Below are 23,848 nucleotides of genomic sequence, written 5' to 3'. Positions count from 1 at the left end.
CAGGCAAACAGTAGGATGAAAATACAAATTTATTTCACAATATGTACACACTTCTCTAAAAAGTAAAAGTTGGCAATAATTCTGTACAACATAAAGATTCAATGATGTATACAATGAGAAAACCTAAACTATACACAGTCAAGCAGCATTTGCCGAGATCAATCACAGCTGAGAAAAATCACTTTAAGGCAACAATAACTAGTGGGTTCTAGTTAAACTATGGATAAAATCGTATCCACTGTCCATGAAAACATACAGAACACACAGGTCTACAAGTACTTACAAACATACAACACTCAACATCTCTTCTTTAAAGTTGCTGTAAGGATCAAGTGAAACTTTAATTTTGATGATCTATACTTCGATAAAAGCTATTATGTACTTACAGGGAAATTTAGTGGTAAAACAACCAAACTTCCTACCTCGATTTTAGAAATTTTGTACACTCAACAGGGATTGAAATCATGCGAGTAAGAATCTACTAAATAAAGTTTCACAATGGAGGGACATTTCAGAAAAATTAAAAAACTTCGAGCTCTTAACATTGAATTCTTCAAAGATAAGAGATCTATTTCTTGAACACGGTAGGATTTTATGGTTTTTCCTTTGAATGTTTTATTCTGGTCCTCATTGAACTTCACACATGTTATTTGACTACTTTCACACAAAATTAGGTTGAAAAAATATTTATAAAAAGAGGAAATTCACGCAACCTTGGAGAGAGTTTAAGAGATGAGGTTTAGTCAGATGAACTTGACGAAGAGCTAGAATCAGAGTCAGAATCCGATGATGATGAGGATGAAGAAGAACTCGATGCTGAGAGAGCCTCCATAATTTTATTAACGTTCGATTGCTTCGGTTGTGCTTTTAGATGTTCTCGAAGTTCATTCCTGAAAAAAAAATAAATGAACCATTTATTTAAAAATTAGAGGGGCTAGGATGGGTAAGAGGATGAGAACTTAATTTTTGAATGAATTTTTACGAATTTACTGTCATGCCAGGCCTGGTAGTCCTGTATTTTCTGCGTAATATGGTGAAGGCTTCAAGATCTATGTTGACGGCAAAACTCAAAAATTCTGCCATTATATATTTTTTGAATGGAAAAATACTTTACATCATATCTTCAAAACTTTTACGAATTTTTTTCCTCTCTGCGTCGAATATAACTTGCAAGAAGTCTAGAAAATAGTATTGATTTGTTCTCTCATAAAATAAAATAAGAGCAGAGATTCTGAAACACCGCAAAGAATAAATGCGTTTTAACAGTTTCACCGTAGATTTGTAGTATTATATCATATCCCATTTCTGGAGTGGCTAATTCGATGCTCTTTTCAAAAATGTAGGAAACCTTTGAATGCCCACATTAAAAGTCTTGCATTCCACTTTCGGATTTATTCAATTATGTAGAGAGTTCTAATATTTGTATAGCTCTGTTTTATTAATACAATTAAGCAGAGGGCTCGTTCGTGCCTTCTGCAGAAGACTAAATTTGAAAATTATAAGCATTTTGATTCCACAGATATGAATTGTGTGCATTTAGAAGGCAGTAAAAATGTTTTATAATAAGTAAAAAATACAAACACACAGTCAAAATGAAAAATACTCACGTTAGTCCTCCTAAACCAATGGATGTAAAGAAATTGATGGCGAAGCGAGTGTTTTTTGGATTATCTCTAGGGAACAAACCTTCAAATGCCATATGCATTGTCCTAAAGCACAAAAAAAAAAAAAAAAAAAAAAATAAAATTCAAGATCTATTAGTTCACCAATAAGACAACGATTACTCACAAGAAAATTGAGTATTATTTTGCCAAAAAAATAGCATGTATTTTTCTGAATTTGTACTCTTCATATGTATGCCTCTCATTTCTCAATATTTAGATGTTAAAGCACAGGCGCTTATAATTGCTCACGACTTTTTTGGATGAAAATGTAAAATATCTTAGAAGAATAAGGGTTTGCTTGTTTTCTTTTTTGTTTGTTTGGTCCAACAGAGAAAAATATATAATTCAGATTTTCGGTAAAAACGGGGGAGCGTCGATTCCATGAGAGAAAATTCACTAAAACTCACTACACCTCTTTGGTGCAACAGGACCTAATTATCTTTCAAGAAAATCTCATCTTGTCATACCTGCACCGGATAAACCTCTTGATTTGCCTCAGCTGAAGGCTCTAAGATTTTTCCTATGTACGATAACTTTGCGACGGCGCCAGTGTGCAGCGGCACTTCAAGCTACTATTTCGACACAGAGGTGTTGCACAGTATCATACGAGATTGAAGGCACCCCAAAGTGTCATGATTGATGGCATTGTTCAAAAGTACAAAGTTCCCTCGCAAATTAAATCGAGTAAAGGCGACAAAAAGAGATCGGTAGAAGGAAAACTTATTAAGTCCTAGTATCTGTATTCAATAACGTTTAGCATGATTTTTTAACTTCATTAGAGGTGACTCTAGTCATACCTGCATCTCACGCCCACATGGCAAAATGACCAACGTCAAAAAATCTCATATTTTCTCTTGATCTATTATAAAAGTAGCCCTTGAAAATTGGAAGCTGATTGCCGATTTGCCGTGTTAGCAGAATAAATTGATCAATGTGTTAAAGTTGCTCTAGTAACGAAACTAAGATGCGATTGTGTCCCTCAGGTTTGCCGGCTAATTAATAAATAGTTATATCTTTCCAAGAAAATATGAAGAGATGAAAGAAAGAAAAAGCACTTACGGATCCTTGATGCGGTCATTTAATTTGGCTAGACTCATGAACTCTGACAGCTCCTGGAATAAAATTTTTATGAATATTCTACTTGATGAACTAGTTTCTTCTTCATTGAGGTGGATAGTAGATAGAACATTCCAAGATATAGCATCTGTGAAGAGAAGATGTGCAAAAAATTTTGCGACATTCCGGAGTTTATTTGTGGTAAATCGATGGACAATGGCATAGCTGTCGACAAATATTTTCTCGAACGGTGACACATAGATTTGATTTATCCGACAAAAACGCTGCAACAAGAAACAATAATGTTAGAGCAATCACTTGTCAAATTTAATAGAAAACTACATACATAAAATTAATGTATAAATTTTTCACTTATAAGTGAGGGGTATTACAGATAAAGGAGTTGTGTGGTAGTTTTTTTATGTGCTTTTGAGAAAAATGGATATTAAGTTAAAAAACTACAGGAAGCTGACGGCACAAATAAGCCCTGAATTTTCGGGCAAAAAAATAAGTTCAAATGTTCAATCTTTTTTATGCAGTAACTCTCAGACGAATTTCCCTCAGAGTGACTGATAACTGGAATTTGGTCTTTTTTTTTAAAATTGCAATATCAATCCCAGGGAAATCGGTTGTGAGGGATACCTCCAGGTGAACATCGTTCCTTTTAGAGCCATTTTGGCATCATTCACCTTGGATTGAGAGTCATTTAATTCACAGGAAGGAATCAGGTGGTCAAGAAAATAATGAGAGCAAATCTTACTTCTGCTAAGAGACCATAAAATTTCTCGTAAGTACGCTGCTCCGCGCAACAATCTAGGAACATGTTACACATTTCTATCTCTTGTCCAGGCTTGAGCTCCATTTTCAATAGCTTATGTGCACATTCTTCAAAATCAAGAGACGAGTTTATTGTCAAATAAATCGTCCGACGAAGTGCTACTAAATTGGTTTCTGTGTTGTCAATGATAGTTTGCTTTTTTTCTTCCGCTGAAACATAAATTATGAGTGAAAATTTAAAAAAAATAAATCACAGGGAAAGGATAATATACTTCTAGGTGATAAGAGACGAAAACTCTTGGGGCTGTGAGATAAATTGCTGCATAATACTCTGCATGGTAAAATACAACAGGAATCCTGCGTTCTACCTCCACCTGATTTTTGTGCAAATAACTCTGGCCCTAAGTACATAATAGATTCACTTCAAAAAATTGTTCAAAACTGTTGCAGTAAAAGATTTTCTCTTGAAATATTCAAATTTGAGCAAAAATTTTGAAGTAGGTACCTACGAGCACTGAAGTACAAGATTCTTTTATTTTTATTTTTATTTTAAAAATTCAGAAATAGAATAATTAAACCCATTACTTATAGTTCAATTTATAACTCACCTGCTTCCGAATCATCAGAATCGTCTGACCCACTTTCGTCTTCGCTTCCAGATTCTTCTCCAGATTCATCATCGGAGCCGAATAGTTCTTTCTTAAGATTTTCATACTTTTTCTCATTTTCCTCGTATTCAGGGTCAAATTTAAATACATCTGAAAAAAAAAGAAAAATGGCAACCAATTATAACTGTTCCTGAGGGAAAGAAGAAAAAAAAATAGCTGGAAAAATTGCTGCCCTCTATTAAGTAACAGTAGCAAACAAGTAGAATTTCCGGGAAAAGGTAAGTTGAGTCCCAAACGATCTTTTGAGGGTAAGCTGAGTCCCGTCAATTAATCACCCATAGGTAAATTGAGTCCCGTCAATTAATCCCCCATAAGTAAATTGAGTCCCACTGTATTTACGTTGGTGAACAGTGAATAGTAGTGGAATGGCAAACCGAAGAAATATTTTAAATAATTGCTGAGTTCAGATCGAGAGTCTTTATACACGGTCGCTAAAAGCCGCACTTTTGTATGTGGCGCCATCAACTCTGCCCAAGATGAAAGCGACATCCCTTAAGTCTAACATTCGGCCATACTCAACGAGCTGCTTTGTGTATACCTTCTTCGAACTTCAAAAAAACTTCTTTCGGTTGGAACTTTAAACCTAAATATTCACAGCGCTTGACGACAAACCGAAGTGCTGTTGCGTACGTATCAGTTTTTTTGTCAGGCAATAACAAGAAAACCAATGGAACAAATCGACCTTTTTAGTAACCATGAATCGTGAATACTTGCAGATAAAATTTAAACTTTTTACAATCACTTAACTTCACAAAACATTTACTTCATTTCTTGCCTCTCACGCACACTCTCCCATCCTCACACATACAGTGATAATGCTACCGGGACTCAATTTACGTACCACAAATTAGAAGTCGGGACTCAATTTACCTTCTCCTCTAATGACCTCAATGCATTGGGACTCAACTTACATTCGTCCGAATTTCCATGCTTTACTGTTTGAGTTTCAGTGCCATGAGAGATTCCTCAAAAAGCTGTTATCAACGCTGGAGGAATGGCATTAGAAAATGAAGTAACACCTTGTGAGAAATTACAAGCCTCTAATGCTTGTCAGTTGAACTACATAATTTTGCAAATGAATTTTTTTCTTGCGAAGTGGTCAATACGAAATTAGAATCTGATGCAAATTATGAAAAAATGATACCATGAAAGCGAAATATTCTCAAGACCATTCACACAAAGAATCGCTTTTTCGACAGTAAGTAAAATGCACCTAGATCATTTCTTAATATACTCACTCAGGATATCTTGGCCTTCCAGCTTATCCTCTGTTAAGCTAAGTACATGTGTGAATTGATCTTCTTCTTCTACGAGATCCAATTCTTCAGGTATCGTCGGGTGATCCTTGAAACCATCCTTCCTAACTTGGAACATGACTTCTATCATGTATTGGACCTAATCCAAAATACAAACAGGGAATTAGAACTTCCATACCGCACAACAAACAGAAAATGAGAGCCCACATTGAAAAGGAAAAAAGTGTGGTTGCCTGATTCTAGCCTGAGCTTCCTTTTCAGCCAATCAGATACCCGACGACCACTTTTGAATTCCTCATAGAAAATAACATGGAGAATTGAAAACATGTGTTTTTTTTATTCCTCTGAGAGGAAAAGTGACCCAAAGTTTTCATCCAAATTTTCTGTGAATTTCCCCCTCTCATTAAGAAAAAAAAAAAGGAAAAAAAAAAATTACACAGGTGGGGTCAATCAACTGTACATAAGGGCTTTTTTTTTTCCGTGGAACGCATGGAACACGATGGATCAGCATCTTTGCCGTTCGGGCTGGCTCAACCGGCCTAACCGCGGCCTCAACCCACCTTACAAGAGTGGTCCAAGCGTTCCACTGGAACACACTGGAACAAGCCAGTGGAATGGGATACAAAAGTGGTGCGTTCCGTAGCGATCCTCTGCGGTTCGGATAAAAAAAAACCCTTTGAGGTAACGTTTTGATTAGTTTTCCTTGCTGAGAATAAAACGTAATCAGAGATTTTTTAAACATTGCAATTGAAATACGAATTATTCACTTGAGGGATTGGTATATTTCCAGAAAAACTCAGGAATTAAAAAAATGCTGGAGGAAAGCATGAAAAGTATTTGAAGGTTGATGTAAAACTATAAGACATACTCTTTTTTCAAGAGATCCTTGGTGTAAAATGTCACGTAACAAGTCAAATATGTCATCAAGACCTCTCTTGCAGACAATTGAGAGCTTTTGACCACACTCTTTCAAAAACGCAATTGCCACTTGCACAGAGTCATTTGTCGGCGTTTCCAGAAGTAGAGTTAGAAGTTCTAAAGCTGCAATTTCATGGGCCTGGAACAAAAAATAGAGTTACCAATGGAAAATCACTTGGATAAGGAGGGATCAATTTTTAGTCATGATTTTATCTCTGGCCTGTCGCTTCAAGTTGATGAAAGATTTCACTGATCTTTTTTTAGATTAGCTCCGGCCAACAGAATATTATAAAACTTAAATTTTTGGAAATTTCACAAAAAACTGGCAATAGTGCTGCCAGCAGATTGTAGCCGGACGCATGAGTTGTTCAGACAGTGTTGGTGATTTAGCCAACAAGCATCAAATTCAGCATAAAACTAAAATTATCATATTGGAGGGAATAAGCTCATATGTAAAATAGGATCTAGTCCCAAAACGCGTTCACAGTTCCCTTCCTGATTGGCTATAAATAATGCAGCACCAAGCAGCATATCTCTTTGCAGGAAACCTATGATCAGATGAGCTTTTTTCCTCCTTTATTGAGAATTTCAGTTTTATACTGAATTTAACGCTTTTTCACTCAAGCACCTACACTGTCTAGAGTTAGAAGTAGTAGGTATGGTAGTAGGTCTCATTATAAGAATTACTGATCTGTTAACTTTTGACCGAACGTGATTTCAACAATATGATAAGCTAAATGGAGGCAATCATTGTATCAACTTCTACTGAAGATTGAAAAGAAAACTAAGTACTTGAAACTTACCACACACTGGTTGACAAGGTGAGCGATGAATATTGCAGCAGCAAGACAAGTGGATTTATCCTTTCTTTGGAAGCCTTGTTTAAACCTTATAATACACCTTTTCAAAAGCAGCTCCCCAATATTAGGAAACTGAAATGAACAGAAGAAATAGAATTAAAGTCAATTACACTGAGGCCAAAAAAATAATATTAGATAGAGAGGGCTGTGGACTTTTTTTTTTCTCTCCAACAAAAACTTGTTTATTAAAAAGCCCCTTGTGTTGAAGGTCTGCGGTAGTGATGAGGATCCTTAGCATAATGTTAGGTATGGGGTCAATTTAAAACATTTAATAAGATCTAAAAAAGGCTAGAGAGCTTGTTAAATTTAATTACCCTGGCCCTTGACATTTAAAACTAAGCGAGTACAATATTTTTAAAAGACTATGTATTGGGTTTGAATCTAGCTGCACCCAGCTTTGACTCTAGGACCCCATTTTTCTCTATATGGTACTACATTGCTTCATTTTCAGCAATTCCCAATATTTTTTTCACCAAAAACTCCATTCTTCTCAATGTTTCCTGCTGGTCCAAAAAGTTATCACTTTCTGTTCCTTCTTCTTCTTATTTTAAACAGATGAGAAGGCCTTCCAATCAAAGCAGTACCCTCTAGGCTGAAGTAATGCAATTGCAATTTTGGCCGAGAGAGAGAAGAGATAGCTTGTGGCAATAAAGAATAGTGAGAGCAATGGAGGTTTGTAGTCAGCAAGCCACTCATGAGCATACCAATTTCTACTTAAATTCTTCAACATCTCTCTATCGAGGGAGAATCTAGCACACCCCTTGCTGTGCATCTGGGGTGGATGGCTTTTAAAAACTTTTCCTTTACTACCCTATTAAAACAAAAAAAAGAAGGTGAAAACAGATATTTCGCCAGATCTTCGCAAACCAGTTGTTGGTTACTGGTAGTGTTAAAGGGTCTTCAGAGGTAAGTTAGGTTGAATGACGTTGATTTACCTTAGAATTAATAATCGCTACAAGGGCAGCAAAAACATTGGTGAAGGTCGGTGATGCAGCCTGAGCTTGAATTATCGATCGACAGAGTAATCCGCGACCACGGATGACATTTTCTCGCAAAATTTCCCGAGCGATGATACAAATATTCTGAGGACTGGCTTTGTTGATTAGACCATGGAGAGATTTCTTCAAGGCTTCCCAAGCTATTCGTTGATACGCAGCACTGGAATACATAAGAGATACAGCCAGTTTTAATAAACATTGAAAATTAAAAAAGCCATTACCTTGGATTTCTTAAGCTAGAAATAACAAACATCTTAATGCATCTTGAAAATTATTTTTCCGGGAGAAGTTGCTTTAGACAACTAACAAAATGAAAAGTAAAATAAACATTATGAGACGATTAAATGACTAAGTAAATTATTAGAGTTGATTTTAAATATACTGAATCAATTTCTTACTTGGCCTTTGGCACCTTTTGGCTACTTTTGACGGTTCAAAGGCTCATGAAATGCCATTGCAAGAATGAAATCCTTACAGGTGCATTTTTCTCAGCAGGACTTTGTTCTAAGAGGTTAAAAAAATTAGAGATTTTGGAGGGAAAAATTATCAAACCTTGCTTTGTCAGTTATACTGGCTTGCATCATCCTCAACTTCGCCGGCGGAATATAGGCACCACCTGTCTTTGATGTTAACAAATCAACTGTTTTCTTTTGATCTTCTGTGATAACTTCTTTAGGAGTATCAACGGTTTTTGGTTCGTCCTTATTTTTCTTGGGTTCATCTTGCCGGTGACCTCTTTTGTGTTTGGGTTCATCGTCACTATGCTTCCTCTTTTTCTTCTTCTTTTTTCTTTCTTCATCACTTTCACGTTTAATTCTTCTGCTGGGCTCTTCACTACTGTGTCTACTTCTTTTGCTAGGTTCTTCACTGCTATGTCTACTTCTTTTGTTAGGTTCTTCACTGCTCAGTCTACTTCTTTTGCTACGTTCTACACTGCTATGCTTGCTTCTTTTGCTAGGCTCACTACTATTGTGCCTACTTCTCCTACTAGATTCTTTACTACTGTGCCTGCTCCTTTTGCTAGGCTCATCACTACTATGCTTCCTTTTCTTCTTTTTCTTTTGCCTCTCTTCATCGCTACCGTGTCTACTCCTTTTGCTGTGCCGCCTTTCTTCGTCTGAGTCTTGAGGATAGTAGAAACTTCCACTTTTTCTCTGGGAACAAAAAAAGAAGAAAGATTAAACAAAATATTAAAATTTAAAGGGCAAATATTGTTAGTCAAGTTCAATACACATTGGGGGTCATTTATAAATTACTTACTTACTTCTCAGAGACATAAGAGGGTATTTCTGCTTTCATTGCATAGAATTAGAGCTTGAGACAAATATTTCTACTTCACATTTAGATTTTCAACTCGACGCTAATATACATACAGTGATCTCAACCTAGTCAACCAGTCAGGTCAACACCAAATACGTTTACGCACTTATAAGCTGCGACACAAGATCAGCCATTTTGCTTCTGGTGTTTACCATACACGTAGAAAGGACGTCAGACCATCTTCTGTCACAGCCTGGAAGTGCGTGAACTTATTTGAGATGGACTTAAGGGTTATCAAACATATAATGTCATTCTTGGGGACCTGGAAGTCTACAAATTGCAAAAACTTAAAGTAATTTGTGGAAACCCCGAAGAAAGTAACATGGGATTCTGTTAGTAATACTCGAGAGTGAAGCAATATCCATCACTTTATTTTCAGTAATGGTAATGAAAAAGGATGGATAATGTTAATGTGTGAATCAAATTAGATATGATGCAGAATACATATTGAGACAGAATCGTTACGTGATTCCAAACAGGTGTCCACTTTTGACTATAGCATGTTACTTAAATTTGAGCTGGTTTTTAAGCATGGAACTTCCTTCAAAAGCAGCTGATGAAATTCTACGACTGAGCAAAGGGATTGTGACAGTAATGTCCGAGTTTCTGAAAACTCCCGCTCTACCCTGGTTGAGCTACTCCTCATAACTTAAATTAGTCCAGTTTCTTGAGATCGATTGACTAAAACAACGTATCTCAATTCTTGCAACAGCAAATTTCTGAGGTAGAGAGAAAATATCGAGGAATTAAAAGTATAGGAGTAAAATTAAAAATTGTGTAGTGCCTCCGGCACATAACAGTTGCAAGTTTCTCACCTCATACAGCTCCTCCCCAGGCTTCAGGGGATATTTATTCCAATATGTGTCACTGTTTTGATGGACCGTTTTGCCTCCCCAGTAAATTTTGGCCTTACTGGAATCAGACATTCTCGATAAAACACATTAAAGAAATTAATTCAGTTAAAATTCTACGATCACTCACTAGTCAAGCAGTAACAAAACAAAATAACCTAATTCTACACAAATTTTCGTTTGCAACGGAACAATCTCGTTGCCATCGTTGACATGATCCATGGACGTAAAATACGTTATAACAATGCGTTCATGCGTCTGATGATGAGTTGCTGAACTCATCGGTGAGCTCCCCGGCGAGCTAAGCAACGCATCTAAATTTGATTTGTTATTGTTTTCACCAGCCTAATCAATGATCCTCTTTGTTTTTCAGTGATTACTCAATTATTTATTAATTTTCATTAATTTCGTCTAAAATGTGATCGGAAGAAATGAACGATGCAGATGTCCGTTATACAGTTACTATCTCAACTTTATCATTTTGGTAAGTTTGCATTTCAACTATGTATCCTAGTTGTGCAAACTCGGTTTGCATGTATGTACCCAAGGCAATGTCTCAACTCAACTTTTCGCATGCATTGCTTCGAGGAAGCATAAATCTACGGCCTCTCGCACTATATTGCGCTTTGATCTGATGAATTCACCAAAAGTAATTGTCATACAGCTTATTAAATCTACATTATTTGCATATTTTCTAACCTAACCTTGAGACCTGCAAGGGTCCAGAAGGCTCTTTTCTTCCACTTTAATTACGGTTTGTTTCTCAATATCCAACAGCTCGTTTGACATTCTGCTATTTTTTGTTCACAGATTTTTTTTAGCAAGTAGGTAACACCAGTCAGTATGGAGCCATCACCAATCATACGTACCATGTCGGAGAACTCGTACGTCGAGAGCATGCCCTCCACCCCTGTTTCGTTAACAGACTCAGCTAATTCTCCCTCGTTGTCAGAGCTCAACATGAAAAGGAGAAGGTTTGTTAATTTCTCATTATTTCTGTAGTAAGCAGGTATGAAGTACAGACACAATTTCACCAACATAATGTAGGATCGGTGTGAAGTAAGTGAAATAACAATGGACCACTAGATAAGGTACGAATTTCAGCATTCTGATACATTTTTCTTAACAAAAATTTTACGTAAAACACGATGCATACAACGAAAATTACCGAAATTAACTCCTTACGAAGATATTTAATGATTCTTAATGCGTGAATTCAAAACACCCGCTCATGAAAACTCAATGCTCTACGTGATTCACATCGCGCGCTAAACGTTATCATGACAGTCTCTGCGATATAAAAATCTGGCAACCTCAATCTTGATGCTTTGGCTCAGTTACAGCAAATTGCTAATAGATTGAACAACACATGATGGGAAATGAACATTGCTCGATTGAGAAGCTTGCTGAAATCGTTGTAGTGGGCGATTTGACTCACGTAGAGTTTTGAGTTTCTTGTGAGCGGGCAGTTCAAATTCCTCGTAACCAATGTGAAATAAAAACGTTAATATCTTCGTTAGGAGTTGGTTTCCATAATTTTCGTTGTGTGAATCGTTTTCCAAGTGAAATTCTGGTTAAGAAACGTGTATCAGATCGTTTAAATTCATACCGTGTCTAGTGGTCCATTTTGAATAAGTACGAATTGAATATTTTCAATCGTTTATCTCATACGTGCCTACTTCCTGACCGTCTGGAAATGATTGGCAGCGTATTTGAACCATGTGCACTGTTTTTATTCTTCTGATTTGATTTTTCAAGGATGTCTCCGCTTGTAAATTTTGTAGAATATTTTTGACAGGAAATACTTACCTAAATCATTAGACATTCCAAAAAAATGTGGACAGTTGACTACCTTATTTTCACATGTAGGGAATTCGGCATGGCCGACCAAGGTACATGTCATGCTGACTCTATTATCTTAAAGTAAGGGCACCTAAATGCTTAAGTAAATCGCAATTTTATTCCAAAGCATATTTCTAAATTTTATCCGTATTGAAGTTGTTCTTTTCTCATGTTTAACAGTAGTTCAAGATCAATCAAACGAAGAAAATTTGATGATGAGTTGGTCGAGTCAAGTTTAAACACGAGTATGGCTCCAGTCTCAAGTGGTAAAGTTCAGCGTGTCAGAACGTCATCTTTAAATGTTCCCTCTCCAAGTAAGTGCAAGTCATCACAGATATAGGTTAGTACAGTTGTAAGCAAGACGGATGAAGAATGGTGGTTGCATTTCGTACCCTCTGGACGTCACACGGTATCGGGTACATGGGCCAGCCGAGACCGGGGGGACCGGCTCAACCTCGGATTGCATGGCAAAACCCGTACCCTCCTGACGTCACAACACTTCAAGATGGCAGCCAAAATCGAAATGCGACCTCCATTCTTAATCCGCTTTGAGTTGTAAGAGATGGCTACCTATAGGAGGGTTTGGTCAAAAATTGGGTGAGGCTCGATTAAGTTGGTATTACTTACCTAGTGGTAATAAATCTAAACTTACACATTTAGGCGATTGAACAATATCATTTTTTCAAAGACTTAAGTACATCAGGCACTCCATTTTTCTCTCTTAAAGGATGTCAGAAACAGTGTTAGAAACTCACCGGCACCAAATGCGCCTAAGAAATCGGTCATGGCGCCTAAAAAATGAATGCTCTGCGCCAACAGGGCCTCTAAAAATTGCCCCTCCTTCCAAAAATATCCTAATTTTTCTGTTTGGTGATGTTTCAAAATTTCCCCAAATTACAGTTACTATTTCTGTAACTAAAACATCTTGCGTCTAACTTTTCACTAAATGCACCGTGATGTATACGTAAAAAGTCAATCTGGCCCCAAAAAAATCTTCAATGACCCCTAAAAATCGAGCTCGTTGCGCCACATGGCTCCTGAAACTCAAAGGTGAGTTTCGAACACTGGTCAGAAACCTACCTTTTTTGGTCCTCCTTTTGTCTGAATCCAACGCATCATTTATATGGTTCAGAGTCCTAGTGACCACTTTGCTGCAGAGTCCAAGTCTAATCACACAAGTTCACCATCAGCTTGTAAAGTTTTTACAAGTTTAAAGTTGTGTTTAAAGTTTTAGCAAGTTGTTAAGTACGACTTGTTTACATCAAAGTTTTAGTGTATTTTTTAAAGGAAAATTTTGAAGAAAAAAAACACCCCAATGCCGTTTTTTTTTAATAAACTATTTGTCATAGAGCTGTGGTGTTACAGCTGCTATTTTAAGAAGAAGAGCCCTTTAAAATATGCACGGTTTTGAACTTCATGACTTAAGTTTTTTTTTTCATTTTTTTTGGATTAGGTACAGCTTCTAATCCATAGCCTATAAATAACTGCATAAAAATGTTTTAAAACTTACATATTTATTCTTAACAAAATACCAGAGGGTTTGACATTGAAAGAATTTTTTGTGTGACTCTAATTTTCTGATAGTTAATCTGTTCAGATCATTTCATTATTATATTATTTCCTACTTTTTCCCTTGCATGTGTACGCAGCCTCCATTTAAGGTTATGTAAAGATTAAGGTATGTGTCAGTTTAAGGAATCTCCAAATGCTTTCAGATACCTATTATTACCAATATCAGAAAAATTTAAAATAAAAAAAAAAACAGCACTAGTTAATATGAATCATTATTTCTAAATGGATCTTGTAAAAAATATACCTATGCTCACAGGTGCCAGTGGACCAACTCAGCAGCCAATTCTAACTCCTGGTGAGTCCAATTCTCCAATGTTGGATGCAGTGATTAGACCGCCTAGAAGAGCATCCAACAAATCACTCACAAACAGTAGTTCAGGCAATGCCGGTGGAGGCTCCGGAGGAAGCAGTAATACCAGAAGCGGCGGCAGTCGCTACAGGAAAACAACCAAGCATGCAAATGCAGGGTCCTCGACAAAAGATCTTGGACGGTGGAAGCCGATGGACGACTTAGCCTTAATAATCAATGTTCAGCAAGTAAGTTTTTTGAGCTCTTCAACCTGGAGGTGCAGAAAATGCTAGTTTGTCAGTCTCTCTGAAAATGTAGGTAGAATGACGGCAAAAATCAGACTTCCAAGTGTCTGCACTGATTTCTCAGGATTTTAATGAGCTTGTTCAATTATTGATGTTTTTTTTATGCTTCAGTTGGAAAAATGAATTTAGAATTCAGTTCTTTTCGAATTCCTCCTCAGAGTCCAGATTTTTCTAAAATCTTCCTGGGTTTTTCGCGGTACCTTCAGTCAGTCAAAAGCGTAACTTCATTTTCAGCCATTTAGCGCTTCCTCTTTTTGTCATCGATCTGGAGGCAGACTTTTCTTGAGAAAATATATATTTATCTGTCAGACTATGATTGCAGGTACTGTAAATTTAAGACTACACTCATGATGAAATAAAAACTAAAGAAAAAAAATAATGAATGGTGCTGTTTTTAATACCCTCCTTTAATTTTTCTCTGCACAGACAAATTGTTTGCGAACAGTGCATCGTGGAGTCAAATTTTCTTGTCGCTTCACTTTGCAAGAGATCCAACAGCGATGGTATGCTTTGCTGTATGACCAGATCATCTCTAGGTTGGCTGTCCTTGCCATGAGAAATTTGCACCCTGAAGTGATAGCTGGTATTGAAGCCAAAGCTCTATTTTCGGTAGCAGAAGAACAATTATTAGCATCAGTGAAAGTGGTAAGTATCTCAATAGCAGACCTCATGCAGGTTTGTGATCGGATTAATTTTTCAGCAACTCTAAATGACTGTAAAATTGGTGTCTTAGCAGAGCTGGAACATACTAACATAACCAAAAAAGATGCTCTCCCTTATTGCCCATAGAGATCAGAGTTTTTGATTAGCAAGAGGCAATTTTGGATTTTTGAGTACCAATTTTTTTCATAGTTTCTTATGTTTTTTGATTTTCATGGGAATACTTCAAAATTTTGGTAAAAAAGGTGTTCACTGCGTTTTAGTTGATTTTTTAAGTAATGCCTACCAAAATTGGACGTTTTTCTGTCAAATGGAACTAAGCGCCAATTTGAGTTCCTTTTGAGGAATTTAGAATGCCAGATAGCGCGTTCTGTCAAACAGAACTAAGCGCCATGGAAAAGCATTGAGAGTATAGGACGGAATGATCCCGACGCCCGGTTCCGCTGCCTATCCAAGCCCCCCTCTACCTTCCTTACCCTATGGCACTTAGGTCTGTTTTACAGAAATATGTCCAATTACTTGCTCTTTAAAACATTTTTGAAGCAATTCAAATTAAATTAATCTAGCTTTTATAAACTCAACTCAAAATGTGATCTCTCTCCAATTTCGTTTTCCCCTAATTTTTTAACTGCTACATTTTTATTCAATTCTTTTTTCCATTTTCTAAGGTGTATTTTTCTCCCTTTTTTCAGTCATCCAACCCAACTCTAGAAACCTTCCAGGAATTGCTGACAAATAATGCACTTGTTTTTTACCCTAAACGAACTGCAAAGACCTTGTACACCCACTGGCAGCTAATGAAGCAATATCAGCTGATATCAGATCAAACAGGTAATGAAATTACTATGGAAATCACAAAAATATTCCTACTGAGTAGATATTACTCAAAAGGAGGATATAAAATCAGGATTTTGATAATTTTAGAGTCAGGGATGAGTGAAAAAAGTTATGGAATGTTATGAATTTTTAAAATTTTGGAGTTGAGGAAGAGCAAAAAATTACAAAACCAAAATGCAAGAAGTTAGGAAATGAAGAAAGTATCTTACCTTGAATTAACTTCTGTCTGCACAAGTGCCCAATACACAATCGAATTGGAAAAAAGCCCCTATGAGTTACAAACACATACAATATTAGGGGGGAAAAATTGATGAAAAGATGATTGAATCATTGTACTCATGCCGGTTTTGATGTTGCCTGTTTTTTAGACGAGAATATTTTCCAAAGAAACTTTAATGGACTTGAAATAAACATTAAATTATAGATACTCTTCTGATTAGAGAGTGAGGAAATTCATGGGCACATTGGATTTTTGTTTATCGGCTATCGGCAGCTAAAATTAAATGAGCTCTTCTTACCTTGTTTGCAGATCCAACTGCAGCGCGAAGCGAACATTTTCTGACATTCTCAGACTGTGAGGAAACCTTGAATGACACAGAGTTGAGTGAACCAAGAGATGCCATCTTAGACCGAGAACTTGCTTTGGCCGACAGGTTTGTAGTTTAGTTATGCTGTTTTGTATTTTCTGACCATGAGGCGATATTATAATTGCTTTGACAGATAATCAGTTCGAAAAAAAAAAAAAAAACTGCATCATATTCATTGAAAGAATATAATCTTTTTGATTAAACATTATTTATATTGAAACTGTATCTTGGACTGTGATAGATGCTGAATTCCTGGGGTTATTAGCTGGGTGACCTTCGATTTCTTTCTATTAACATCAAACTTGTAGAATAGTCTTGAATCCTTATTTTGAATTAAACTTGTTCATTTTATTCTGTCAAATCTAATTTTTCCTATTGTTCAGTGCTGTCCAATTTCAATACTTAGTGGCTCTCTCTCTCTTTTAGTATTACCTACACAAGAAAAACCTGTTTACAATAATGTTTATCTATCTCATAACTGAGGAACTATCTTAAGCTGTCTGTTTCCTTTTGTGTTGTTTTAATACAAACTATTCTAATTTTTTTCAGGCGAGCTAAGAAAGAAATCAATGTTCTGAAGAATGAAGTTAGCAGGTGGCAAGTGCTCGTCGATGCTGTTACAGGCATTACTCCTCAAGATTTTGATAATCAGACACTGGCAGTTTTGAAAGGCTGTGTTGTTCGATACTTAATGCGTTCCAAAGAGGTGAGCAAAAGGATTTTCATCATGGCGTCTTTGTTTTTTGAGAGTGATACCCATCACAGGGTCCAGAAAATGCCGGAGTGGCTCCTGTACTTTTTTATCATACCTTGAGTCAAGGATTTTTTTTTTTTTTTTTTTTTTTTTTTTTTTTTTTTTTTCCTGAGCGCTGAAAAATCGGAATAAGGTACCTGTTGTTATTACATTTTTTTCCAATGTCCTCAAAATAATTTTTTTCATTCCAGATAACCATTGGACGTAAAACCAGAGACCACAATGTAGATGTGGATCTATCCTTGGAAGGTCCTGCTTGGAAAGTGTCCAGGCGCCAAGCAACTATACGGTTGAACAATAATGGAGATTTTTACATATCCAGTGAAGGAAAGAGGGCTTTGTATGTAGATGCCAAACCTATTCTAAATGGACACAAGTACAAACTTGCTAATAATTCAGTTCTTGAGGTAAGCGTACACGGATAGGATTTTTTCTTGATGCGTTAGTGCATGGTGTATTGTTACTTTTATGTCATCTCTTATAATTTAAGATAAAAAATTGTGTACTTCTCCAAACATACGGTAAAACATAAGTTCAATAAGGAGTTTAGACTTGACATGCTGTTCGGTACACATTTACTATGGACTATTTCTGGTTTAGGATAGGACGCCATTAGTTTCTCTATTTTCATTGGCGTCTTTATGGATCAGCCAGAAATAGTAGCTCTTCATTGCAGAATAAATTTAATCTACAAGATATAAAATTTTACCGTGTGGTAAAATTGCATCATGGCTTTTTTGCAGGCCTTCTCTGCATTTACTTTTTAATACATCTGAAGGTATCGATGAATTGTTCAAAGATGAAGCCTCAACCTTTTTCTCTATTTTACAGATTGCTGGACTCAGGTTCTTGTTCCTGATCAATGAGGAACTCATGAATGTTGTCCGAGAGGAGGCGAGTAAAATGAACATCTCATCTTTGTGAAGGGAATACATAACTTGAAATTGCATACCTACTCATACGGGTTAAAAATAATTAAGTTTCTATGAATAAAATTGTAAACTACTTTTCATATTCAATGTTATTCAGTAAGAAATTGTATTTGTCGTACTTGATGATATTTCATCATATGTATTTTGAGCTTTAGGCACCGTTGAATTCCACTGCATTTTGTCATTATGTAGATCTTAGCTAGAATTCTAGATCATTTTGTTCAGAGTTTAAGTTTAAAATACAACTTTTGAATTATGAATTTCAGATCTAGAATATTAAGTTTTCTTGCATAGGTAAATGAAACTTGACGGAATCAGTTTTGTCAATTTTATGTAAGGAATGTTGTTCATCAATGGACCACAAGACAGGGAAGAATAATTAGACTACTAAAAGACTTGTTCTCTCATTAAAGTCAATGGCATGCACATATTGCATAGAAAATTAGGAAGGTCCACAGGCTGTTTCAAATTAAATGAACTTTACGAAGTATTATTACATTTTCACACTTCACCTAATTAGTTTTTTCAAATTTTTATCTAAAGTTGAATATTGATTGTATTGGTAGCTATTAGTACATCATTAAATAACAGATACTGGAGTCTTTTTGGAAAAATATGTATTTTTAAAAAAAATAAACACATTAAAAATTACAACTGTATTATATTGAATACCAATTTTTTTAAGATCAAAAGTGATTAAATTACTTACGTACAAAAGTATTGTATCATGAGTAATGGGTCCATAGTATATGTGTCATAGAATTGTTTTTCAACTGTAGAATCTTCAAGGTTACCTACTTAGTAAATTAAAAACACCACTGGTCCAATATTTACAGAGGTCCTTCGAAAAACTGAGTGTTCAACATCATCTATTTTGGCAGTTTTCAAGGAACCTAGAGCCGTAACAAAGAATTTTTAAAGCAGGATCGATCATGGACTTAATATTTTGTTTACAAGAGATGATTACAAGATGATACAAGATGATGTTTACAAGAGTTTGATTTACAGAGGTCCTTCGAAAAACTGAGTGTTCAACATCATCTATTTTGGCAGTTTTCAAGGAACCTAGAGCCGTAACAAAGAATTTTTAAAGCAGGATCGATCATGGACTTAATATTTTGTTGAGAGAAAAATGCAAAGGTCAGAATCAGCGATTTATTCCTAAAAAACATGTTTGGTGAGAAAACGATCAAGGCTAAGGGGGAGAAGAGTCCACACCCTTTTGAGCCTCCGTGACTAAACCACTGATACTGTGGCTCATCAACCAGTTGTTAATACACAGGTCATCCTAAAAGCAGGTATAAGTAAATCATACCTCTCAGGAAAAATGATAAATCTGTAAGAAATTCCTAATTTCTTGCTGATTTTTTTCGGCTGCAGGCCTAAAATGTACTTTAGGTTGACCAATTAAGTTTCCGCAAAATGTACCTCGATGTGAAGGCCACACAGCTCTGGTGAAGCAGGGTTCTGCCTAGGTTATTCATTTTTCAAGTAAATATAAGACAAATTTTTCAAAAGCAAAACATCAATGACAACGTCGAAATTAGTGACATTATCAAATGTGTTTTCCTAGTTTTAATAGGATGCATAGCAGAGAGAGAGATGTGTAGGTAAATGTGTGTGATATACAACGTTCTCTACTTCCACAGAAACAGTACATTATCATAGGTATGTGTTGTGTCTCCAGAGTGAAGAAACAGCTCACCCAGTTTACTTAGTTAGTTAAACTGGCACCAAAGAAAAGTTCAATGAAAAAAAGTAATAAAATCGTCAAATCTTTCCTAAAACGGCGAGTATCCAGGTTTTCAGCTGAAGAGATTTTTGATGAATTCTTTCCTATCCTCAGTTTCAGGCTTCGGTTTTGATTTCGTCTTCTTCTTCTTGCTGTCTAAAATCTCTCCTTCCGTTTTCCGCTGTTTGTATTCAATTTCCTTCGCAGGGGCAGTTTGCTTCTTACTCTTTTTCTTGTTCAGTCTTTCACTTCGGTCTACGTTTAGAGCAAAGCTGGTGGCCTCTCGTTTTGCTTGAGCCACAACTAATCGTTGTTTTTGCTTTTGCACAGCTCGTTCATAGGCAAGTCTTTCACAAAGGTGCACCCACTTGAACCTATAACATCAGAAGAAGGGAGAGATTTATAGAAGAAGTGTATTCTCAAATTAAGAAATGTTTGTAGAATGATGTGATCACCAGGATCCGAGTTCTAGAGAAAAAGGAACTTAGCTCAGAAATTACTCTCACAACAGTAGTGGAGCTTGAAGAATATTAACTTTAAAAGAAGGTTTTGAATTTTGCTTCTATCCTATGTCTAAAAGTAGAAAAACAAATTGTTTTACGTTGTCACAGGATACCTATTTATTATTGCTGAATTAGTTGTTGGCTTGAAAATTGAAGTAGATATGACAATAAATCTGTCATGATGAGAATCAAGAATTGTGTTTTTCTAGTTCCACCATTGGTAGGGTTTTTAAGTGGCATCAGTTGCGCTAGACTTGGAATATTCTAATTGAAATTGCAATCATTGAAGAAACAAAAGACACAAATAAAATATTTGAAGTTCAATTACCTGGGAAGGTATTTTATGTTCCACATACAGTCATAAAATTTGCTCCTTTTGCGTCCTCCAATTAGTTTGTTGTTCAGATGAGCTGCAACTTGTTTAGCATGTCTCTTGCGTAAAAACTCTACCCACCCTTCCTCAAAATGTTTCGATGGTTTCTTTTTCTTTGAGTGAGCTGAAAAAAAAAATAAATTTATTTTTTTTAGAACACACTCTATAGAGAAGAAAAATCACGGCAGTTTTAAAGAGTTGCTGTTGAGTACCTAGTTTTCTGTTCAAAAAATAAAGTATGACAGGAAGTCTGCGACACCGGAAACCGAGTTATGTAATTACCGACTTATACCGTCAATATGTGGATTGCTATCAATTTACATAACAACGACCAATTGAACTAGGTCTAAGTCTAATAAGAGGGATTTTTGTTTCTAGTAGTAACACCATTGAAATATTCAGTAGAGATTCCAGTTATGGCACATTTACTAAATAACGCTAACTTTCGGCTGCGGCGTCATCAGAGTTCAGAAGGTCAAACAAAACAAAAACACTTAAAAACATTTCGCTGGTCACAATTATCAATAAATTACCGCTGTGTGAATATCGGCATAAAGCTTACTGGATATCAGTACGCTGAACGCTCAGCGTACCGATATCCAGCGGTCACCGTTAATTCTGATAATTGATCAGCAGTATGGCTACCACTGGCAAAGTCAATGCTGATGGATTAGTTGAAATACTACCGATCATGGAAACCTCATACGCTCATTGTTTTAATTAAGGTGTACAGGTTCCGTTGGTGATCTGGTAGAATTCCATTGAGTTTTTGACAAAACATGACTCGAATCAAAATACAATAACAGACAAAATTTTGAATTTCTTACGATTTTTCGCAGGCTGGAGAAAGATTCTTCCTATTTTGCCATAAACTTCCAGAAGTTCTCTCAATTTTGTGACAGTCATATACTTTGGTATGGTGGACAAGTACACAATTCCTTTGGAACGCCTCTTTACTGGAGCATCTTCATCCTTTTCCATGGCAAAATTATGTACGATACACTACTTGCTAGAGAGGAAAGTAAAACAGGGGCAAAAATGAGCTAAATATAATATGAAACTGACAAAACTATTATAAGCACGCACATGCACGCACGCACGTCATACACAATAGGTTATGTTATTGTTATGATTGTTACGGTGTGGCCAGTTTAAAGACGCGTGTTGCATATCTATGAAAATGAAGGCGATCGAATGATCAGTCGTGCGTCGCGTCCAACGATATCGCGTCCGCGTCGTGGAGATAGAGCCCCATGAACTGTGTGGTTGGTATCGCGTGAAAATACAGGAAAATTTTAGCTTTTCACATGCTTAACTTAAGATTACTGACGTTCATGAATGTAGGCATTATGCTCGCAACGTTAAATGCGGAGATCAAGCGTACAACTTAATGGTGTAAGTCCTCAACCACGTCAGGCACGTGGCCAGGATTTTGTGTCAGGGGTGGGGGGTGGCTTGCGGGGTCCCTCTATTACCGGGGGGTCTGGGGGTCCTCCCCCGGAAAATTTTAGAAATTCGTAATCTAATTAGACGCATTTTGAGGCTTCCGTGACGCAGATTTTCCATCTATGTCTGAAGAAAAATTACGTTTCCTTTTTAAACTTTCAGCAAAAAAGACTTTTGAATTATATGCATTCAAAAAGATCTTGAAAATTTTTGAAATTTTAACTCAATTTGGACGCATTTCAAGGCCTCTGTAACACAGATTTTTCATAAATTTATGCAGAAAAATTACGCTCTTTTTACTTCAACAAAAAATACTTTCGAATTGTTACGTTCAACAAAGCCGGCAAATATTTGAAATTTCAACTCTATTTGGACGCATTTTGAGGCTTTTCTGACGAAAACTTTAGGAATGAACATGGTGTTTTCATTTAAGACTCTACAGTAAAAGATATAAATATCTTCGACGGTCTCAAACTTCTTCTTTTCTCGCACTTTCTCATATTCTGTATCCTTTTCCCCTCTCTCTTTTCCTCCTTTTTTTTTGATTTTGGGGGGGGGGGGGGCTTTAACACCCCCCTGGCTACGTGCCTGAACCACGTATCTCGTTTTGTGACGTCGCAGACTTCCTGTCATACTTTATTTTTATATGAAAAATTACTCGACGGTAATTCTTATAAACTGTCGTGATTTTCCTTCTCAGTGCCGAGAGAATTCTGAGTAAACTTCATAAGGAATGATGTCGATTTGTTCTCCTTTAAAAAAAATGAAATAGGAGCGGAGATTTTCCAAACTCTGCAAACGAGATGCGTGGCTGTGGACTTAAACCGTCCAACTGCTCGTACTCTGACGTATGATTGAGATGTGGTATTACGCGAAAATGAAGGAAAATCCTAGCTTTTCACCTATTTAAAATGACTGACGTTTATGAATGTAGGTTTCATACTCGCATCGTTGGATACGGAAATCGTGCGCGTAACTATTCACACTCTGAAGTAGGTATGTTATGTGGTATCATGCAAAAATGAAGGAAAATTCTAGCTTATCACCTGTGTCTCAAAATTACTCACATTCATAAATGTGTGTTTATGATCGCATTGTTGAGAGCAGAAATCAAGCGCGTTACAATTAGAAGAGCTCTGGGGTAGGTATGTCATGAGGTATCACGCAAAAATGAAGGAAAATTCTAGCACTGTTTAAGTAGCAACTTGCACGGAAAAAATGACTGTGCGCGGATAACCATCTTGGTTTTGTTAATTAAAAGTTGGTGCCGTATTCATGAAACAATTGATAGAATAACCAACGGCATTGTATTGTCCACAACGTTTTGAGGGAAATCAATCATTTTCAATTAGTTGCTACTAGCTATTACAAATCTGTTCACCGAGACAAAATTGATGGTAAACTGCTCCATCAAGTTGACTCATTGCACCAAAGAGTGCGCTTGCGCTTCACCTATTTTGTTTTTAGTTGATGCTACTCGGTTAAGTGGGCTCATTGAACTACAGAATGCGTTAGTACAAATTATAAACTTGTTGATTATGAAGGTCACCATCTCAGATAACTCAATTAAAGTATTTTGTTAGTAGTCTGCCCAATCAATTTTTTACGCTTCACCAACATTGAGTCACCTCACCAAAGAAAGCAATCA

At 36.3% G+C, this 23,848-nt stretch overlaps 3 protein-coding genes across 3 annotated transcripts; 1 reads left to right on the top strand and 2 right to left on the bottom strand.

The window, feature by feature from the left end:
• Positions 1-11: 11 nt before the first annotated feature.
• Positions 12-10,555, bottom strand: LOC109030610 (pre-mRNA-splicing factor CWC22 homolog). The gene is made up of 11 exons (XM_019041660.2): positions 10,333-10,555; positions 8,750-9,351; positions 8,135-8,357; positions 7,143-7,271; positions 6,290-6,478; positions 5,404-5,560; positions 4,106-4,255; positions 3,481-3,707; positions 2,724-3,004; positions 1,608-1,709; positions 12-890 (listed from the first exon to the last, which is right to left on the bottom strand). Exons 1-11 carry the CDS (start codon positions 10,441-10,443, stop codon positions 740-742), a joined length of 2,322 nt encoding a protein of 773 aa, XP_018897205.2. The 5' UTR covers positions 10,444-10,555; the 3' UTR covers positions 12-739.
• A 139-nt stretch (positions 10,556-10,694) lies between these two features.
• Positions 10,695-19,562, top strand: LOC109030611 (microspherule protein Rcd5). Its single transcript, XM_019041662.2, has 10 exons — positions 10,695-10,852; positions 11,179-11,342; positions 12,391-12,524; positions 14,039-14,319; positions 14,803-15,021; positions 15,729-15,867; positions 16,403-16,526; positions 17,010-17,166; positions 17,406-17,621; positions 18,046-19,562. The coding sequence occupies exons 2-10, from the start codon at positions 11,212-11,214 to the stop codon at positions 18,136-18,138; spliced, it is 1,494 nt and encodes a 497-aa protein (XP_018897207.1). The 5' UTR covers positions 10,695-10,852; positions 11,179-11,211; the 3' UTR covers positions 18,139-19,562.
• LOC109030612 (uncharacterized) lies at positions 18,747-21,853 on the bottom strand. The gene is made up of 3 exons (XM_019041663.2): positions 21,582-21,853; positions 20,710-20,878; positions 18,747-20,252 (listed from the first exon to the last, which is right to left on the bottom strand). The coding sequence occupies exons 1-3, from the start codon at positions 21,733-21,735 to the stop codon at positions 19,952-19,954; spliced, it is 624 nt and encodes a 207-aa protein (XP_018897208.1). The 5' UTR covers positions 21,736-21,853; the 3' UTR covers positions 18,747-19,951.
• Between the last annotated feature and the right edge of the window lie 1,995 nt (positions 21,854-23,848).

The sequence above is a fragment of the Bemisia tabaci genome, chromosome 3 (assembly GCF_918797505.1).
Source record: "Bemisia tabaci chromosome 3, PGI_BMITA_v3".
Taxonomy (NCBI): domain Eukaryota; kingdom Metazoa; phylum Arthropoda; class Insecta; order Hemiptera; family Aleyrodidae; genus Bemisia; species Bemisia tabaci.
Note: the sequence above shows the minus strand (reverse complement) of the source record. Positions and strands in the feature narration are given on the sequence as shown.

Bases quoted from the DNA above. Each gene is read 5' to 3' on its own strand.
- LOC109030611 (XM_019041662.2), top strand. From the start codon at position 11,212: ATGGAGCCATCACCAATCATACGTACCATGTCGGAGAACTCGTACGTC. The intron at 15,868-16,402 runs GTAATGAAATTA...CCTTGTTTGCAG, and splicing joins GCTGATATCAGATCAAACAG to ATCCAACTGCAGCGCGAAGC. The intron at 17,622-18,045 runs GTAAGCGTACAC...TCTATTTTACAG, and splicing joins CTAATAATTCAGTTCTTGAG to ATTGCTGGACTCAGGTTCTT.
- LOC109030612 (XM_019041663.2), bottom strand. From the start codon at position 21,735: ATGGAAAAGGATGAAGATGCTCCAGTAAAGAGGCGTTCCAAAGGAATT. The intron at 20,879-21,581 runs GTAAGAAATTCA...TTTTTTTTTCAG, and splicing joins TCTCCAGCCTGCGAAAAATC to CTCACTCAAAGAAAAAGAAA. The intron at 20,253-20,709 runs GTAATTGAACTT...CTGATGTTATAG, and splicing joins AACATAAAATACCTTCCCAG to GTTCAAGTGGGTGCACCTTT.
- LOC109030610 (XM_019041660.2), bottom strand. From the start codon at position 10,443: ATGTCTGATTCCAGTAAGGCCAAAATTTACTGGGGAGGCAAAACGGTC. The intron at 6,479-7,142 runs GTAAGTTTCAAG...TTTTTGTTCCAG, and splicing joins ACCTTGTCAACCAGTGTGTG to GCCCATGAAATTGCAGCTTT. The intron at 3,005-3,480 runs GTAAGATTTGCT...TTCTTGTTGCAG, and splicing joins TTTATGGTCTCTTAGCAGAA to CGTTTTTGTCGGATAAATCA.